This window comes from Falco cherrug, chromosome 5 (assembly GCF_023634085.1).
Source record: "Falco cherrug isolate bFalChe1 chromosome 5, bFalChe1.pri, whole genome shotgun sequence".
Taxonomy (NCBI): Eukaryota; Metazoa; Chordata; class Aves; order Falconiformes; family Falconidae; genus Falco; species Falco cherrug.
Window position 1 is genome coordinate 62,055,478 of NC_073701.1, and position 18,923 is coordinate 62,074,400.

The window sequence follows — 18,923 nt, forward strand, 5'->3', positions numbered from 1 at the left end:
AGAGTAGCTTCTTGTGGTGGGTTGACCTTGGCTGGCTGCTCTCTCATGCCCCCTCTTCAACAGATGGAAGGATAGAAAATAATACGGAAAAGTTTGTGGGTTGAGAAAAAGACATGACTATCACTTACCATTTACCACCACTGGCAGAATAGAATTTAATTTTAATTAAAACATTACACTGAATTAATAATAACTTTATAACCTGGTCTATATATCCAGATTTTTGTAATTCTATTGTAATTTCACTTAAGCGTACTTACTAATAACTGTTCTGTTTTGATCAGATACAGTAAAACACCTGTTAGATTAAGAACTACTTCGCAGGTCTATATACAAGATATGCTGGATTTCATCCACGTTAAAATTTTGTGTAACACTACAGCAACCCCAAAAAACCCAAAAATAACCCTCTCCCAGTCCAACACCAACTCCTTTAATCCCAGGAAAACCCATGATTATTTTTTGCACAGTATGAAAGCAGCACTTTTTGCAAAAACTTCTTAACCCATGTCCAGGAGGCACACTCACTATCTCTTTGGGAAAGAATCAGATGAGATCTACACAAGGTTTGCCAGTTTACCTAAAAACTTGCTGTCATTCCTGCTGTATTCAGTGCTGGTGTGGCCTCACTCTGAATACTGTGTGCAGTTCTGGGCCTCACAGTTTAAGAAGGATCTTCAAGTATTGAATGCATCCAGACAAATGCAACAAAGCCAGTGGAGAAGCTGGAAGGAATGCCTTATGAGGGGGCAGCTAGGGACTCTGGGTTTGTTTTGTTTGGGAGAAAAGAAAGCTGAAGGGCAACCTACCTAATTGCTCCCTACAGCTTCCCAAGGAGGGGAAGCAGAGAGGGAGGTGCTGAGCTCTTCTCCCTGGTACCAAGTAATAGGATGTGTGGGAATGATTCAAAGCTGCACTGGGGTGGTTTAGGCAGGACACAAGGAAGCATATCTTTACCGAGAGGTCAGACACTGGAACGGGCTTCCTAAAGAGGTGGTCGATGCCCCAAAGCTGCCAGTGTTTAAGAGGCATTTGGACAATGCCCTTAACGTGCTTTAACCTTTGGTCAGCCCTGAAGTGTTCAGGCAGCTGGACTAAATGATCATTGTACGTCCCTTCCAACTGAACCTTTCTAAGACACAACTCATTCCTTGTGAATATTGCATCACGAGACCCAAGTCAGTCATTGAAAACTCATGGCACCATAAATCTCTATGTACAGTATAATAAAAACAAGTATTCAGCAATACAGGCAACCTTAATCCTGTTCCATGAGAACAAGAGTTAAATGCTAGAACCAAACTTCAGCAGTGCTTCCATTAAGAAATAAGCCAAAACTACTTTGTTGTCCTGATGGACATAATACAGGTTAGAAGTAACTCAGTATCATGGAATTGAATTAACACTGTTTTCAGCTATTCAGCCTAAGTTCTTGCAAATGTCAAAATCTCTATGCTCCTTCAGGTTGTGTTTCATCTGAAGGAAAGGAGGAGCTGCAGACGTGTGAGATTTCTGACAAGCTGTTGATTTTCCCTATGGATGAAGCATGTTTGAAAACTCAAAACTTGACTGATACGCTGAAGCACATTCTCTGACAGACAATATAAAATCAATGTATCACATATAAAGAGGATTTTTTTGAGTGTAAGGATTTTTTTGAGTGTAAGAGTTTTTGTTTGTGTGTGTGTGTGGGATTGCTTTATTTTCTGTCATTGAAAATGAACAGCCTTACCTTAAGGTTTTTATAAACTGTCATCTTTAATCAGACACAGAAAGACTGTCAGTTCTCATAAAGCGGGGGGGGGGGGGGGGGGGGGGGGGGGGGCGCGGAATGGAACAAAATCACAAAATGTGAAGGAATGGAACAAAATCACAAAATGTGAAGTTGTTCCCCAACCCTTTCCCGTGCATGTGCCCCGTTTCTGCGATGGCCTCAGTCAGAACTAAACCTTTTCTTAGCAGTGTCAGAACAACAAGCTTTTCTGAAATGTGTCTTTGTAATTCAGTGACACCAACTTTATGAGAGCCTGTCAAAGAAAAGAGTTAGGTTTTGCCTGCAAGAAACATTCATTCCCACTGTTGACAGATATAAAGTACTAAATGTCAACAGCAAGGGACTCGTCAACTAAATGTCTTCTAAACACTCATTAAACCAGAGGGAGAAAAAAAAATCAGTAGGTGGGTGTCAAATTGCTCCCTTAAGATTTTGATTCAGGTCAATTCAAGTAAACAGCGAGTGTATGAAAAGTTGCATCAAGCATCTGTCACACTCAAGGATGAGTATTAACAATTCCAAAATAAAGATGGGACTATAAAGCATCGTGGTGACTGCTGGTACCGTAGTGAGAAGCAGGAGTCAAGATCTCCCGATTTCTACCCGGTTTGTCTTACCCCACTGCACCGCAGAGCCTGCACAGAGGCACCATCTCCCTGCCTCCACGGGGGGAGGGGAAGGGAAGATACTGCCTCTCTTGCAGAAGTGAGATTTAGATTAACTAAGTGATATTCCCGCCCGCCCCCCCCCCCCCCCCCCCCCCCCGAAGATACAGGATATGTCTGAATTTAAGACTTAACACACACACACAGCCCCAGCATTCATGAAATCTGGATAGTTATATTTTTAAGGGGTCACTGACTTTAAAAGTTTGCAAATAATGTTCCCCTGTGCACATGACAGCATCTCAGACTTTTTTTTTTTTTTTACTTAATCTCTTATCCTCTGAACATCATTCAACCTGAAATACAAACTTTAAGCAGTCAATACTAAGTCCCCTACCCCAGCTTCCACCAGTTTTCTCAACTTCTCTGTAATCAAGTATTTGAAGTTTGATTTCGAAAAGCTAAAGACATCACCTCTCACACTTTAGCACTATCTGTGCCCAGGATTATTTCACATTTTCAACCTACTGCAGTAAGAACATATAGATCTTAGACTGATCAAACACCACCTATTTTTCTTAGCATACTTTCTATCATTTAACATAATCTAAACATACTAAATGTCACTAACAAACTAATCTAATTTTCATACTCCTTTTACTTCCCAAATAACACATTCCCCATATTATCAAATATTAATTTTATAGCAGAGAACTACAAGATATTACAGCATATTTAAAAATCAGATTGTTTATTATTATAGCAATACAAATATACTAATAAAAGGATTATCAGCGAGGTACATATGGGTTCTCAGTTATATACATAGTTTTGTATCAATTACAGTTACGTAGTTATGAACATTGCTCAGCTGCAGCAGCCATTGATACAAACCAAAGGATTTAGATGCCCCATAGGAACCAATGACAACTTTGCTGTCCCCTCCCAACTTTTTCAAAATAAACAGAGGATTTAAATCCTACATACAGTACCTTTTATATTGGCATATCGTGACTTAAACAGAAGCTTGACACGATTATTCCCAAAGCATGGAAAGTTAAAACATCACTGCTGATACATATGTACCTGCGTGTATGTACGTATTCTGTACAGTGTGCACCTCCCGCCCGCGGACAGGTTACAAGTGGAGTCTGAAACCTGACCTTCAGCAGTTTGGAGCAGATTGCCACCAGTTGGTGAGGAACTTGCAACAGGCAGCAAAGTAAATTACCATCCTCGTTGATTATTCCCTAAAGCATTTGTTTTATTTATTAAAAGAGCAATCACTCTTTTATTAGCATTAACTGAAAGAAACAGGAAATTCCAAAAATGCTATCAAGTAAAAAGCCTACCTCTTTAAATGATGGAGAACAGTGTAAATTAACATAATTATTTAATTGTTAAATTAAAATGTCAAATTATTACCTGCTCTTTTCCCCCCACTCTGATCAGTCCAAAATACCAAAAACTAGCAAACTCTGCAGTGTCTTGGACCATGCACACACTGAAGCATTAAACCTCAGTCTTTGCATCCCAAAGAACATCAGCAGAGTCAAATCATTAATTTTGTCTTTCCTTCTTTCCTTACTTTTTCTTGGTATCTAATACATCAGCACTTTGGTTTTCACTATGAAATCCAAGGCAGTGATTAGAATATCACTGACATGTTGCAGTTCTTCCCATCTGGTAAAGGGGTAACCCCCCCAAGACAGACACTGCCTCTTTGGTAGAGAGGTAAAGGGTGCCAAGTCAATTCAGCCTCTGGTCCACTTCTCAGTAAGGACACAACCTTCCTTAGAAGCAACTGCTTCTTCCGAATCAATGAACACTTTGCTTTCTCTTCCATCCTACAACCCTTTTAATTCTGGTTGATACTAATGAAGTGTGGCTGATATTAATAAATGGATATCCTTGAGGCCTTAATACCCAATATCCAAATAATGTTCAACTGAGTTAGCATCAGTGGTGCTTTCACGATTCCAAACGCCATCATCCCCTCCATCTCTGGTCCCTCCTGTCCCTCCCCCTGAAGCCTCAAGACTGCAGACATCTGTTCTTCAATTGTCTGGTAATAAACATACTCTATAAAGCATATGTAAAATGATTATTACCCTGAAGAGCCAAGTGCCTTTCAAATGCCAGCTGAAACAAATAAACATATAAAAAAATCCCCACCAAACAAATGTTACAACAGACATCACTCAGGCTGTTCGATATTCCACAACGTAAAGGCTTCAGTATTGGTCCCGCATTGTTTCCTTCCTCCAACGGGAGACGTTAGTCCACAGACCAGTAACACCAGCGCTTTCACAATCCAAGCAGACGCCTGTTAGCGGTGAAGGATGAAGGAAGCAACTGGACTCTTTTGGTAACTTTTATACTTTGACACCTCCCGCAATATGTAATTAAGGAAAATCAGATGTGTATTCCTCTTCAGTTTGTGAGTGCAATTAGTTTTCATATGTAGTTAGTAAAATCTATTCCCAGGAATCATCTCCACTAGAATACCCACTAGTCTTCCAAAAATTGACTATTCATTTATTACGTGTGTGGTGGTGTCATTAAGTCCTGGTAATTAATCTGGGGCTTGGTGTGTCTCAGTTGTACTAGTGGAAATTAGGGACCTATATCCCAAACAACAAACTCACTCCCAACTCTGGCTCACTGCTCTAAATGAATTCGAGGGAAGACTTTGAAAACCATTTGTATGTATCTGCCCTTACACTCTCCACCGTTTTAAGTTAAGAGTTCCTCTAAATAAACTTTTGGAGATATGGGGGTTAATTTACAGCCCCCTGAAAGCCTGCTGACTTGATGTTCTTCAAGTTCTTCAAAAGGATCTGGAGCCAAGCTCAACCTCAGTTTGTAAATGAAAAAGGATCAAAAAAAACGCTGTTATAGCCAGTAAACTTAACGTTGTGATTGTGCAACTCCCTGATGTGATCGACAACGACACTTTTCATATCGGTAGTACGACAGAGAAATCCAGACTGATGAATATGAATGCTCTGGTTATAACCAACTCTCCATCTAACATTACTGGGCTGAATTACATTTCAAAGTCATCACTTAATGCGATGCTCAGGCTTTAAACCATTGTGCCAGCATCTTGGTTTCTCAGTGATCCAGTTAGCTTAATACTTCTAGAAGCACTCAGCTTCCTAATAAAATCAGCTAGCCCATACAGTGCTAAACCTTCTCTGTCAACGTATTTATGTGAACTTGATAGAAATAAGGAAAAAACCACACACCACCACACTTCTAAATAAAATATTGATCATTCTGAATTCAAAACAGAGTCATTTTAAGTCTGCAAAAGCAACATCAATGAAAGATTATTAAGGCAAGCCATAAAGAATCTCCACGACAAATGGAAAATAAAGCAAGTGAAAACTTCACACCTCTGGAGCAATTACCTCCTCCCAGAGCTTAACACCTAATGCAATAACATCTAGAAAGGAATGACAAAGATCTAACCAACAAGGAATGCACACATAAGATGATTTGCTAGAAATTATTGCAAACATCAGTATTTCAGCAAATCCACCACATTCAGCATTTATACAACCACAGCCAGCATCATATAGCCAATTTTAACAGGAGTCAATGGGTAAACCAGTTTTCTGGTAGGACAGGTCATTGCTATTGACTCCCATCAGGAAGAGAATTCCCTGAAGGGAATTATTATCAGCAAAAGAAATCCAGTCCTATGGTCAACCCAGATACGTACACCGCATCCCACGCATCATGCAAATGCCAAAGCTGAGCATCATGAGTTAAACCTAAGATCGCAAGGACTCATGCATTTACTCTGTTGATCATTAAAGTAGGTAAAATCACATCTAAAGAGTTTCTGCAGTCTTCACCTACACCCAAACTCATCCCATTCTGTAGTGAGAAAAGGGTAAGCTGGGTCATGGAGCATTTTCCTTCTCTTCAGGCAGCTATTGATGAACTACTCAATGCAAGAAAGTTAAGATGTTACAGATGGTTGGCATGAAAAATATATTGTACGCGGATACCTTAATCTTGATGCAATTATTTTTTATGAGGCAAATTATTTCTACTGCCTATCTTGCAAGCTGGTAATGAAAGTGAAGTGTTTGTGAGAAGTGCTATTTAAAGCAGAGCACTCAAGTTTGACTCGGATGGCAAAAAAAGGTGGAAAAATTAAGCAGGAAGGCAAATAGAATGGAAGAAGTATTTTCACCAGTTTCTAAATCAATGTGAAGTATCTCATCAATAAAAATAAGAGCATCATATCCCACCCACCCCCACCCGCTCTGTGCTTAAAAGAAGCCTGTAAATTCATTAAAGAGACTGAAGTCCATATCATAGTGGTCATAATAGCATATTGCATCTTGACCATTGCCCATCTTTTCTTATGATAAAATGGCTGAAAACTATAAATAATGCTGTAGCAAATTTATTTATTAGCACATATCTTTTGCTTAAAAGAGACAGATTGAAACAAATTATGCTTAGGAAATTATCCATTTCATTACAGGCATCTAGCAATAAATGAAGAGTGTACAATGTACGCAACCCTTTTTCCAAGCAAAGACCTTAAACACTAACAAATTTTACTATGTCCTCACAACAGGTGCTGTTCTCAAGATTATTCCAATATCTGATGTAATGACACCAGAAATTCAAATTTGGAGGAATTCACATACTTTCCTTCTGCATTTTTAAGTCACAAATGACCACAGTTCTCAGCTACCAAGACATCAGTCAAGATATTCCTTCCCCTGGGAATCAGATTCCAATTACTTTTTATTATTATTTTTTATTGGTTGTTTTTAGCGTTCGAGATACATACCCTACGGCCGAAGTGACTCATGATAGTGAGTAAGAGAACGTCAAAGAGGAAAATGCCCTCTAAAGGTGCTAGCACTGAATAGGAAAGGACATGTCTGATGATAAAGAAAAACCCTGAAGGAAAACACAGAGGTGGAAGATTGACATGAACTGAGAAAAACATCATATTACTTAATTCCAGCAGAACTAAGAAGATCAACTGTTAAGACTGCAAAGCAAAAGGAGCAAAATTAAAGTATCAGAGGTGCGTGACTTGGTGAGAAGAGGCTTATTATAGACTTGCTCTGTTTTAAAGTTCCAGCAGTCCTTGATGAGCTGTGAAGATTTTTGTAATTGGCAAGGCACTTCAGATCGGGCATTTAATTTGCAGTCCATAGACCACACTTGTTTTATCAAAGAATGAACTTACCTTGCAGTTCATAAAGTATCCTTCTGACTTTTAATAAGCATAATGGACAGTCAGCAATAAACAATTTGTGACAGATTGCAACTAAACTTTTCGCAGCTTGGGTCAATAATAAATTACACTGTTCAATGAAACAGGGTCACCCAGGCAAGCAATCCCCCTTGGTATGCCAGTTAATTTTGAAAAAGATTAAGGAGCGTCGGCAACAAGCTCAACTAGTGATTACTTCTTACATGTGTGCACATCAACAACTTTACAGCAAGCCCATTGCTGTGGGATGTTATCTCTGAAGTGGCAATATGCCATGAAGAAAGAAGGTTAATTCTACTTGTTCTAATTATTCGCACCTGTAGAACTATGTAGAAATTCTTACTTACCTGAGTAGGGGATGAAAGATGATGGTAATGTTCCTGGCTCCCGGTTTGCAGACAAACTTGGATCCACCACCTTCAATTAAGTTATCATCTGGTCCTCCTGGAAAAGAACATGAAGCAAGTTGTCTAACAGATCTCAACACCCCTTGATTTTTACATAGTAAGTGATAATTAAACATTTAGGTCTGTCTGTAAATGCTTCATTCCTGGTGGAAGATCAGTAATTAACACAAAGATATGCTATTTCTATCCTCTTTCTGCTCAGAGGAAGTACTCCTAATGCAAAAGGAACAATAGAGATAGTATTTATACATTGCTTTAGGCTCCTTTTTCTATAGCTGGTGACAGTATTGCAGAAAGACTGGTAAGTGCAGGTGTCCTACAGCCCAGGAGTGAGTTTCAGCTGCAGAAGAGTTTCCCAGCCACATCACATGAATTCATCAGCTGGGCTGAAGTCCAGTGTACTGGACTGGAGGTGCTAACATGAAACCCATCACACAGATGAGAGATGCCCAGATACCCTTAAGAGGCTTGAGTCTCATGGCTCTTCAAAGTGTCATTGGCAGATGGGGACCTACAGCCTGAAGTTTCAGTGACTTTAGCAGCTGTTGGAACAGCTCAAAACTAAACGCACAGCATACAAGCACACACTTGAGCCATCTTTTCTCACAAGATGAAGGCCCTTGTGCTTTTGTAATAAAACACCCAAAGCCTTGTCCATGTGGCTAAGATGTATTTTGAAGTGCACAATGCTTGGAAAGGGTTTTAAGAGCAGCACTTCACTGAATTTTGCTGCTTCATATTGCTCTGTACAAGGCTTCTGCACCTCTGACTGATGATGCTACCATTCAATCCCTTGGAAGGCAGCTTGGTTTTTATTGCCAGTGACATGACACTAACTTATTATATTTAATGTTACTGGGTCTCTCAGGAGTCTGTGTCTTTCACCAAGTCTTGTCATTCACTAGCAGAAGCCTCTGTTGCCCAAGTTTCAGTTGCATACAAACGGGATTCTCCAGAAAAACAAACTTGAGTTTGGCATGGTTCTCGGTCATAGAAGACTAGCTCAGACAGCATTATTTATACACCTCAGGTCCAGACTGCAGGACTTCCACGTGGCATGAAAACACCCACCTGCAAACCATTACATCCAAGCCAAAGTTACTTTCATAGGCAGCTCCTAACACCAAAATACTTCATATTATAATATTGAGAAAGAAAAGAGTGGGGAAGGCAATTCTCAGTTTCCTGAAACCCTTGCATTTCCTGATAGCAACAAAGTCCACTTGTTACCCTTCCAGAAGAAAGCATTTTTAGGAGAACAGGTCTGATGCCTACACATTAGCAAATGACAGCATTAGAAAAAAAAACAAAAAAATCTCATTCTGAAACTAGCAGCAGTTCAGCAGATAGTCCCTCATGTTTTGGTCACACTCCTTTGTCACTAAGCACAGATCATCATCTCCCTGCTGTCATCTCCCAAGTAACACTATCAGCTGTGGTTTTGGGCTAAAAACCTCAAACAACCCCAAATATGAACTTGGGCAAAGTCTATATATCCCAGATATTATCAAGTCCTTTTCATTTTGCATCTGAACTCTCCTTAATGATTGAATCATAATAAATACAAAACCTAATCACATTATTATGATAGCTTTACAGGCAGGAAAATGACAAAGTACTTGAAATCAAAACACCAATAGCAGAATATTGAATTTTTTTGACCCTGGCATCTGTCTGCCTTGAAAGGAGAAGAAGAACGTCTCCACATGGGAAAGTGTAAGAGGAGGAACACAATTGATGAGTAAGTGACTCCAATCTCCTTTTCAGAGTGAGGTTTATATGCTTTAGACCAGGGGTCCTCAAACTTTTTAACCAGGGGGCCGGCGCGGATGCAGTGGCAGGCAGCCATCTGCGGCTGCTTGGTTTCCCGCCCCCAACCCCCGGCGGGGGGGTCTGTAAATACCGGGGGCCGGATTGAGGACCCTGGGGGGCTGTATCCGGCCTGCGGGCCGTAGTTTGAGGACCTCTGCTTTAGACCATTACCGACAACCAACCTGCAAAAAAAAAAGCTGTTTGATGACTTGATTTAATTGACCCTCCTGTTAGCAACCTCACAGCAATGTCCAAGGATCAAGCAGGTCATGAACACCAGTTCTTCCATACTCTCAACGGTCCCTCCACGTCAGGAGTGTTTTGTGCAAGAATTCACATCACGTGTAGATTCAAAGATGCTGTTTCAGTGCCCCGGTAAAAGGGACAGTATTAAATTCCCTGTGAAGTGGGAAATCCATGCAAACTCTGAATATCTGCAGCCACAGTTTCCCCAAGCTGAGTCAGCTCCTCAAATGCACCGTTAGGACATGAAGCTTCTTGACAAATTCTACACTAACAAAAGGACTCATGGAGCACAAAGAAGCAGCTACAGAGTTTATAAAACTTTATTGATTGTATTTACAAAGGTAGCTTTTTATTAAAAAAAGTAGTTCAGGAATTTCATTTTGTATTTTAAAAATTTACCTTGCACAATGGGACAGCTTAATTGTGGAAAAACGAGGCACAACATCTAGGGAAATAAAATTATTCATTTCCTCTATTAATGACAGACCCTGCAATTTCCAGCAGGGTCTGTATCTTAAACGACTTACTGAAGAATTCATCTAAGCATGAGCTACTGAGGCATGAACTAGGAAACACAGGCTCAAATTATGAAAGGGGTGTTATTCTTGTTACATCAAGTCACCCTGCACTAATCAATATTATTGACTGGGATGAACTCCATAGCAAGGAATAACACAATCTGTCTTATCTGCTTGGCCATATTATACAAGATTTGAGAACAGAATATCGGCAGTGAGAGAAAAATATGCTTTTACATCTTCTCCACTCTTAGCTTTCGATTAATAATAATGAATGCTCTGCATGTAGATGTAAGCTATGAGGAAAAGTAATTTTGTTTGTATTTAAATATTTTACCTTGAAAAATACACTGAGATGTAAATCTTATTTCTGCTGATGCCTCATACATACCAACAATCCAGCATTGCAACGGATCTTGCCAATGCCAGCAGCCTGCACTACACCTCTTACCTTTACCACTCCTGACGCTGCCATCGTACCTCTACGGATGCCAAACTATGTTGCCACAGCCTGCCAGCAGCACAGCTCTGTTCCTGCATGGCCACAAAGCAGACAAGGAAATGCTGCCATTTACCAAAATTTACAACACAGTAGTTTTATGATAGCCGCTGGGGAAAAGTCCAATCTGGAGCAAGAAAAAGCTTGTAACAACTTTGCCCGTATATTCCAGTGTAAATCTCTCGTGGGGACTCCCCCTGACTACATCAAGGTCAGAAATGTATATTTACATTGGCCAGCCAACATGATACTTCCACTCCAGAGAATGCTCTGTGCTGGAGAGCCACCAGATGTCTCCATAAAAATACACCATGAACACTCCTTCATTCTTATTGATTCCGCCGAGGAGCACCTCTTGCAGGGAGGTGAATGATCAGTCACCCAAAGAAACCCATACCAGGCAGCTCCACAGGAAACCAGTAGCAAATGAAGGAAGAGTGGAAAAAATGCCTGAGTTTGTTGTTTTGTTTTGTTTGTTTTTTTCCTTATCAAGATGATTACCAGAGGGGCAGTTTGTGTAGTCTCTCAAACAAGAGCTAGGCATGCAAATACTATACTGCTGGGCTGTCCAGAATGCATGCCACATACACATCAGCAGATAAGAGAAAAAAACTACCCGCCTCATTAGGGAAAAGGAGCTGTAAACCCTAATTCCCAGCGAGCACTGAAGATTTTCAACTGTATGGAAGTGCTCAACTTTATTGCCATGACAGCTCACTATAAGCACTGACTATAGGACTAACCATCCATGCTCACTGATGTACAACATCACTCCAATAACCATCTGGACCAAGTATACATCATTGCTTCAGCAATGCCACACTGCAGTAAAGCAAAAACCTAATAGCTAGGAAAAGGAAAAAAAAAAAATCCACAAACTTTCACAGCTGTCTGAAAGTACTACTCTTGTAGCAGCTCCTTCTTAAGAGCACCAGCATGCTGATTTAATCTGTCTAGTAATAAATTATGAAAAGAAAAAAAAAAGCAGAAAAACTTCTGAGGTGAAGTGAAATTTGTCATACAGTTAATGATATCCTCACGCTGTGCTAGCAATGAAGTGTGCCCACCTGAATATCGCTGCAAGTGGGAGTCAGAGACGGGTCCATTAGTAACGCAGCTGAATGTTTCTGAAATGGAGCCTAAAATGTCATACTTCAATATGAAAAAGCATTAGATTACCAAGAAAGCTAGAATCTCTGCACTCATTTAAAGTCTGAACAAACATTGAGTGCTGCAAGTTTTCCATTCTGCCTAGTGTTTTAAAAATTTAAATATTCATTGTGGATATCTCAGGTTTACTGCTCATGTCCTGTTAACTACACAAAGAGCAGGTCTCAGAAGAATGATGGCAAGAATTCTTTTCCAGAAGGGATCTCCTCAGGAAAACATGAGTTTCTTCTGCCACGAAGTAATTCAAGTTCAATCGCTCACCACAGTCTGTGGTATACCTGGACTTTGCTAATTTAATCTAAACATACCAAAGCACATGATAAAAATGCTAAGGATTAACATCCTGCAGGGAAGTGTCTCCTGGTAACTGTGCAAATAAACTTCACAGCGTTCCTATACCTGTTTTTTGTACTGACAGTACTGAAGGCAAACCTTGAGTTACATACATGGCGTCACACAAATCATGGCTCCTCATTTAAACCATGGAACACAATGCAGGGATTTTCCTGTTTCATAATTTTATAAATTAATGTGATGCTGGTTACCTTCTATAACCAAGGACTGTACTATGTCTGCAGGAAAAGCTTGATTCTACTTTGTAAAAAAAGATCACATTGAGACACATCCTGAGGCTTCCTCATCTCTCAAGATAACTTCTCATTTAAAAAAACAACAAAAACCAAACCACAAACAAATCCACAAAAAAAAGAGTCAGTAACAGTGATTATATTTCCTTTTCCTAGACTATTGAGGGTTTGTTTAGGTTGTTTGGCAAGGGGTGGTGGTGGTGTGTTAGTTGAAACAATTTTCTCCATAAGGGTCCAAGGTTTATATGGAAGTTACTACTCTGCAACATGTCTGATGAGGAATCTCACACTACTCACTCCCTTGACCTGTTCCTTGAAGGACGTGAAGACATCAGAGAGGAAGTAGCTTCTCTCTGTAAGAAGCTCCCTGCATGTTTTAAAATCATAGTTATATTTTTTTAACAACAATGTAAGGAAAGCACTCTTGGTGTCCAATAACAGTACTTTTAAAAGGTGAGATTACTTACACTGTCACTGCAGAACACCATAACGCATTACCCAATTGCTTTGGAGCTATATCTGTCTTAATGCATTTCACCCTTAGCCCAAATACAAATCCTATCAGACAAGAAATTTTCAGACACTGAGATAGTTGGCTAATAAGTAAAGCCCTTTCCAAAACATCCAGGAAATATTAATTTGTTCTCAACAGAAACAGCAAGCACCTGAAAACCATGAGGACTGAAGGCAAACCTCTGCTCTGTCCCCCTCCCATCCTCCTCCGTGTTAGCACAGGACAACTTCATTAATCAATCCTTGACTGCAAACCTTTCAGCTAAATGGGTTCCAGGCACCTCTCTGTGATCAAAGCACCGTTCCTAGTGAGCCACTTCACGTTGATCTATGCAACCATAAAAAGAATAAAGAAACAGGCTTTGAAGCCACAACAATCAGGCAACCAAGACAGCTTGCATATCAGTGCCACCTCCTCCCCTCTGAGCATCAGAGCAAACTTGCAGTAGAAAAGGAACCAGTTTAGACATTATGGTCCTTACCAGAAGGTCTTGATTTTGTGAAGATCAACAACACAGTTATTACCTGTACACCATCTTCAAAGGATGGAAATACAAACTGTCATTTAGCATGAAAGGGAAGAAAGCAAATGCTGCCCCAAAAGAACAAAGCAGGTTATTATAAAACAGAGCTCAACAGAAAGAAGTGATTGATCTGTGGTATTACAGAACAGTAACTATGGAGTTTTATAATGGAAGTCTCCTGCTTTCTCATATTTCTGTACATTAGGACACTATTGTCTTACAACTGCACCCCCTTACATAAAGCCACAACACAAGCATCAAGTCCTGGTTTTAATACACTGATTCACAGCAATGACTCAACATACTGGTGTGCACATTTAAGTTCTTTTTGTAAGGAAACAGACAAAATAGTCTTCTCTAAAATTCTTCTGCATATCTTGAATCATCGAACTTAACTGCATTCAGCCCATTTTTCAAACTGCTTTGAGACACCTGCTTTAGTAGAGCCCATATGGTGCAGTGCATGCTTGAATTAAGGGCTCAGCAACCAACCCTCCCAGCACTTGCTTTCCTACATCATCAGACCTCAGCAGGGAAGATGGAAGGGATGCAAAAGGACCTGGTCCACTCCCCAGACTGGTCTCCACTGGGGAACAAAGCCCTTAGGGAATTCAGCATCCTGCACCTAAATTTAGCTTTTGTGAGCACTTCCAAGCACCTCGGCCTTAGACATGCAGCCCTATAAGCAGGATGACAGGATGACCTAGGTAGGTCTTCCCTGAAGCTGAGTAGGTTTATCCAAGTGAATAAATAGAACAGAAACCCCAAAAGTGCCCAGCCCCATGTTCCACAAAAGAATCCAGCTCCCCAGAAAATAATCATTAAACTTCCATAGACCCTTCCTTTTGAACAAACACCATCTTAGATGACTTACACTTTTATTAGTATATACTGTTTTGCAGACAACCTCGAAACACTGCACTTTCCCACTGGTGCAGGTCAACTCTGGGTTAATAATCTTCTGTTTCTGAGCTGCTATGGGTCTGCCAGTGCAACTGGAACTGAAACTCAGTGCTCCAAGCAACACAGTAAAGCAAAGGTTATTTATAAGTGACTGATACAAAATTCTTCTGAAAAGCCCTTCAAACACCCACTTTAGGACTCCACAGACTAGACAAGAGCAATCTCATGTTCTAGTGGCATCTAATCATTTTAGACAGATTACTCTGTCTACTCCTATGTAACAATGATGTTCTGTCTGTCCTCTTCACCCACAAATTGCCATAGAGAGCGCACTACATAGCTGCTGTTTCTGGCAGTGACATATCTGTCCTATGACGCAGCATGTGGGGCTCCTATTCCCTCTCTTGCAATGGGAAGGCGAGATGCACCACACAAAAAATAAATACATAAATAATAATCCATGCCTTATCAAGACAGACAAGGATAAGCTCAGGCCAATACTTGTTTACCTCCTTGCTTGAGGGGAGAATCAATTTAGCAAAGGTTTCTGATGGAGGAAAGATTGAATTTCTTGTTTGCTTCTCTTAATCACACACACTTTTTAATTACAGCAACTGTAAATGTATAGACCAGATCAGCAGGAGTAAGGGACTGATGTTTAGAAACACATAACACGCTACCTTCTACCAAAATCAACAGAGATCAGAGAGATGATGACAAGAGACCCAAAAATCAATGGGAATTAGGTGGCTAACTACTTGTAAAATACTGGCTGTCAGTCCTTGGGGCGAGGGCTCTGCAGTGGTCAGAAGGGAGCTCTGAGACGATTAACTGTCTCAAAGGGCAGTAGACTCTTCCCAGCTTCCAGTCTGTCCATCTCTTGTCATTGGCACTTAGCCACATTGTACATAGCCAAGTACAGGTACACCCTAACTCCATGTAGACTATACGCTTAGACCTGCCCAGTCAGTTTGTAAATCCTTTTCTTCTTTGACAGAGAGGTGCGGTAGGAATTAAGGCAATAAAGATGTGAAGTGAGGGGAAAAAAAGATGAAGGAAGCTGACCTTTAAGGTTATAAAGCACACCACATTTCATTTCTGTAATATTTCCTTAAGTGAAAAAACTCTCAGCAGTTCTCCCAGAAGCAGTGTTTGGGGATGCCCCCTAACATGAGTTGCAGAGCAGCTTTCCAACCTCAAAAGCTTTCACTGGAAAAACACAAATGTTTTGCAGAAATTAAGGCAGGGCTCCTTGTTGGTTCTCAGTTTGCCTCGTAGAGTAACAGGGCTGTTGTGCCAGGGGACGAGGACAGACGCAGGAGTCCAGAGCTTCCAAAATATGCACCACCTCCTGTCTGGTTTGGGGTTGGGACCATGTCAGCCAGCACAATGATCTAAAAATCCCAGCTGAAGTCTGATGACTGGACAATCACAAATCCCTTCCAGGTATAAAACTGGAAAAGAAGGGGTGAGAGCTGCAACATGCGTTCCATATTTGTAGAGCACACTCTGCTTCAAACCACGCTGAAGGAAAAATGACTTCCAAAAGCAGGAGAGGCACTACTACCATAAATTGCCTCTCTACTCAAAGGGAGCACAAGCACCATGATGACAGCAGCGTGGCATTTTGTTCTGTACAGGTATAGAGTTCCCAACCATGAGAATACACATCGCTATCAAAACCTTAAAAATCATTCCAGAAACTAACAGGCAGCTGATGTAAATCATGCAACCCAGACTTCATATAAACGTTTTTATTAGTGCTCAACTGCAGATCTGGATTCAAGTCATGGGTCTAATGCAAACTCTCTGAGCTCGATCGGGTTTCTGTTTTTCAGTTTCCCAAAAGGGGAACTGAGATAAGGACTCCAACCTTCCCCCCGCTAAAGCTGTTTCAAGAAATGCTGTATACAAGAAGGAACAAAGCTTTTATTCACTGTTCTTAAAGTCATGCTTTGACTTTAGCTTTCCATTTAACACAGAATATGGCTCCAAATTACAAAACTGACTGCACCACCTATTCTGTTCACTGCCTGGAATTTCTGCCTAGAACAGCTTCTCCTGCTTGCTTTTGACCAACTGTCATTACCCTTCATTTACTACGTAGCAGGACTTCAGCACAAGAAGCCGATTTGGAAGCAGTCACATAGCTGGTGCGCAGACATATTGTTCTGCTGATGTTCCCATGCCCAATCCTTTTACGCGCTCCTATACTGTCTTGCCTGAGATCCAACACCATATGCATTTAAATAAGTTGCTCTTTAATGTTTCAAAACCTGATTTATTAGTTGCTCACACTCCATCTGCCTTGAAAAACTGCAGCGTGCCTTCACTTTCACAGGCTGTACAAAAGGTTGAGGTTCAATTTGACTCTACTTTATCATTTGATCAGTGTGTCAGCCACATATGTAGTCTCCTTTCAGCTACAGAAATTGTTTAAAATGCATACTTTTCTTTCTCTTCCCTCTGCCCCCCCCCCCCCCCCCCCCCCCCGGCCACACAACTCAGCAGCACGCACTTTGATTAATGTATTTGTCAGCTTGCATATTTACTGTTTTGTTGGTTTCCCTAAAACTACTGTGTACAGATACAAGCCCTTCCAGAGCATGGCTGTAGCATAAACCCTTATCCAAAGCCAGAGAACATGCTAGAGCTAATGAACTGTGATTACTCTCACACTGCATTCACTTTTCAGCTATTCTGCTCTCAAAGCTTTCTTTCTTTATCTTATCTCCTGTAGCTGCAAATGGCTCCTACCTGAATTTTTTATATTCCTGACATGTTTCCTATTCAGTTTTAATGTCAGAAGAAAAAAACCCAGCAAGCTAACAGAGAAAGCAAGTGAAGCAAGACAAAGATAGTCTTGATAGACTATCATTGATTGTAAGAATATAAAACAAACTGTTTAACTCTTAAAACTTCCCTCACTTCATCGTCCTTTTCAATACTCACTCAGAAGTTCACAGCCATTTCAGACATTGGAATCCGTAGTTACAGCAAGGTACATCTGGCGAGGCCACAGGCTCGCATGATGTTTGACAAGACTGCATCTCCCCTCACACACTTCTGAGATGGGGCAGCTTTGCTACAGCCCCTCTTATGGGTCTGATATAGGAAATAATGAAATAAACAGTGTAAAATGTTGTACAGTATTCTAGAAAAAGTACACACAGAAATACTTGATTTTTTACATGTGCACAGAGGAAGGAAACAGGATTCAGAAAATGTACTCAGCTGGGACTACAGTAACCGTCATGTTGCCCACGAAAGCTGTCATAGATTTGTTTTCCACATATTAATGAATGCATCAGTTCTAATGAAGATAAATTTGCCTGTTTTTTGACAAGTCTTGAAAATGTTACAAACCTGGCATGTAAACCAGGGCAAAATAAATCCTACTTGGCTATTCAACAGTGATACCTCTATAAATTTATAACAACAAACGAATGTCCTTACTCCTCACCCGCGCATACAGTAGTGGGACTTAATTCATTTTCCAGCAATATGCAGAATGATCCCTACTAACAACAAGGGTTTTCCTCAAGGGAACCAAAATGGATTGTCCACGCCAGCACACAAAATGCACAAAACAACTCCCTGTGCCAGCAGAAATTGTCAGAGTGCTCAGAGTATGACCTGTCAGGCAGCATTTTTCAACCTGTTCATCCATAATCTCTTTTAGATGGGTTTCCCCACCTCCTTATCTTCCTTGCTTTGTTTTGCCTGAAATTCAATCTAAGATGAATTAGACTTTCGAAAACAACCAACGCCATGGCTATTAAGTCACACTGGAAATTCTAGACTCCTGTGTTAATTTTGCTACAGCTTTTACTTCTTGCATTTTAATGCAAAACTGCTTCCCCCCAGAGACTGTCACTGATATTGGCACGAAATCGCATGGGGCTGTAACAGAACTCAAGCACCAATAAAAAGGAGGGTAACTCAACCCTCAGCAGACATTAGCAATTGCAGGAAAACAGCCAGAACTTTAATCACAGTTCTTTCAGATGCAGCCAGGGATTTCGAAGTGCTGTTATTCTAGGATATGACCCTAATACAGTCCTTAATCAGAGCCATTGCTAGTACAAGAATAACCTGGTGACTTTAA

The 18,923-nt window shown here is 40.6% G+C and overlaps 1 protein-coding gene across 2 annotated transcripts in view; it reads right to left on the reverse strand.

Annotated features, from left to right (window-relative positions):
* Positions 1-18,923, reverse strand: part of EXOC4 (exocyst complex component 4) — a 408,335-nt gene that overhangs the window by 213,093 nt on the left and 176,319 nt on the right. Inside the window, exons 10-11 of one of the 2 annotated variants that reach the window (XM_055710705.1) lie at positions 7,984-8,080; positions 3,155-4,705 (exon numbers count right to left, since the gene is read on the reverse strand). In XM_055710705.1, the coding sequence (XP_055566680.1) occupies positions 4,687-4,705; positions 7,984-8,080 (116 nt within the window). In that variant the 3' untranslated portion in view covers positions 3,155-4,686. Of the gene's footprint in view, positions 1-3,154; positions 4,706-7,983; positions 8,081-18,923 lie in introns of those variants that run through there. The other variant, XM_027808507.2, reaches the window with a different exon arrangement.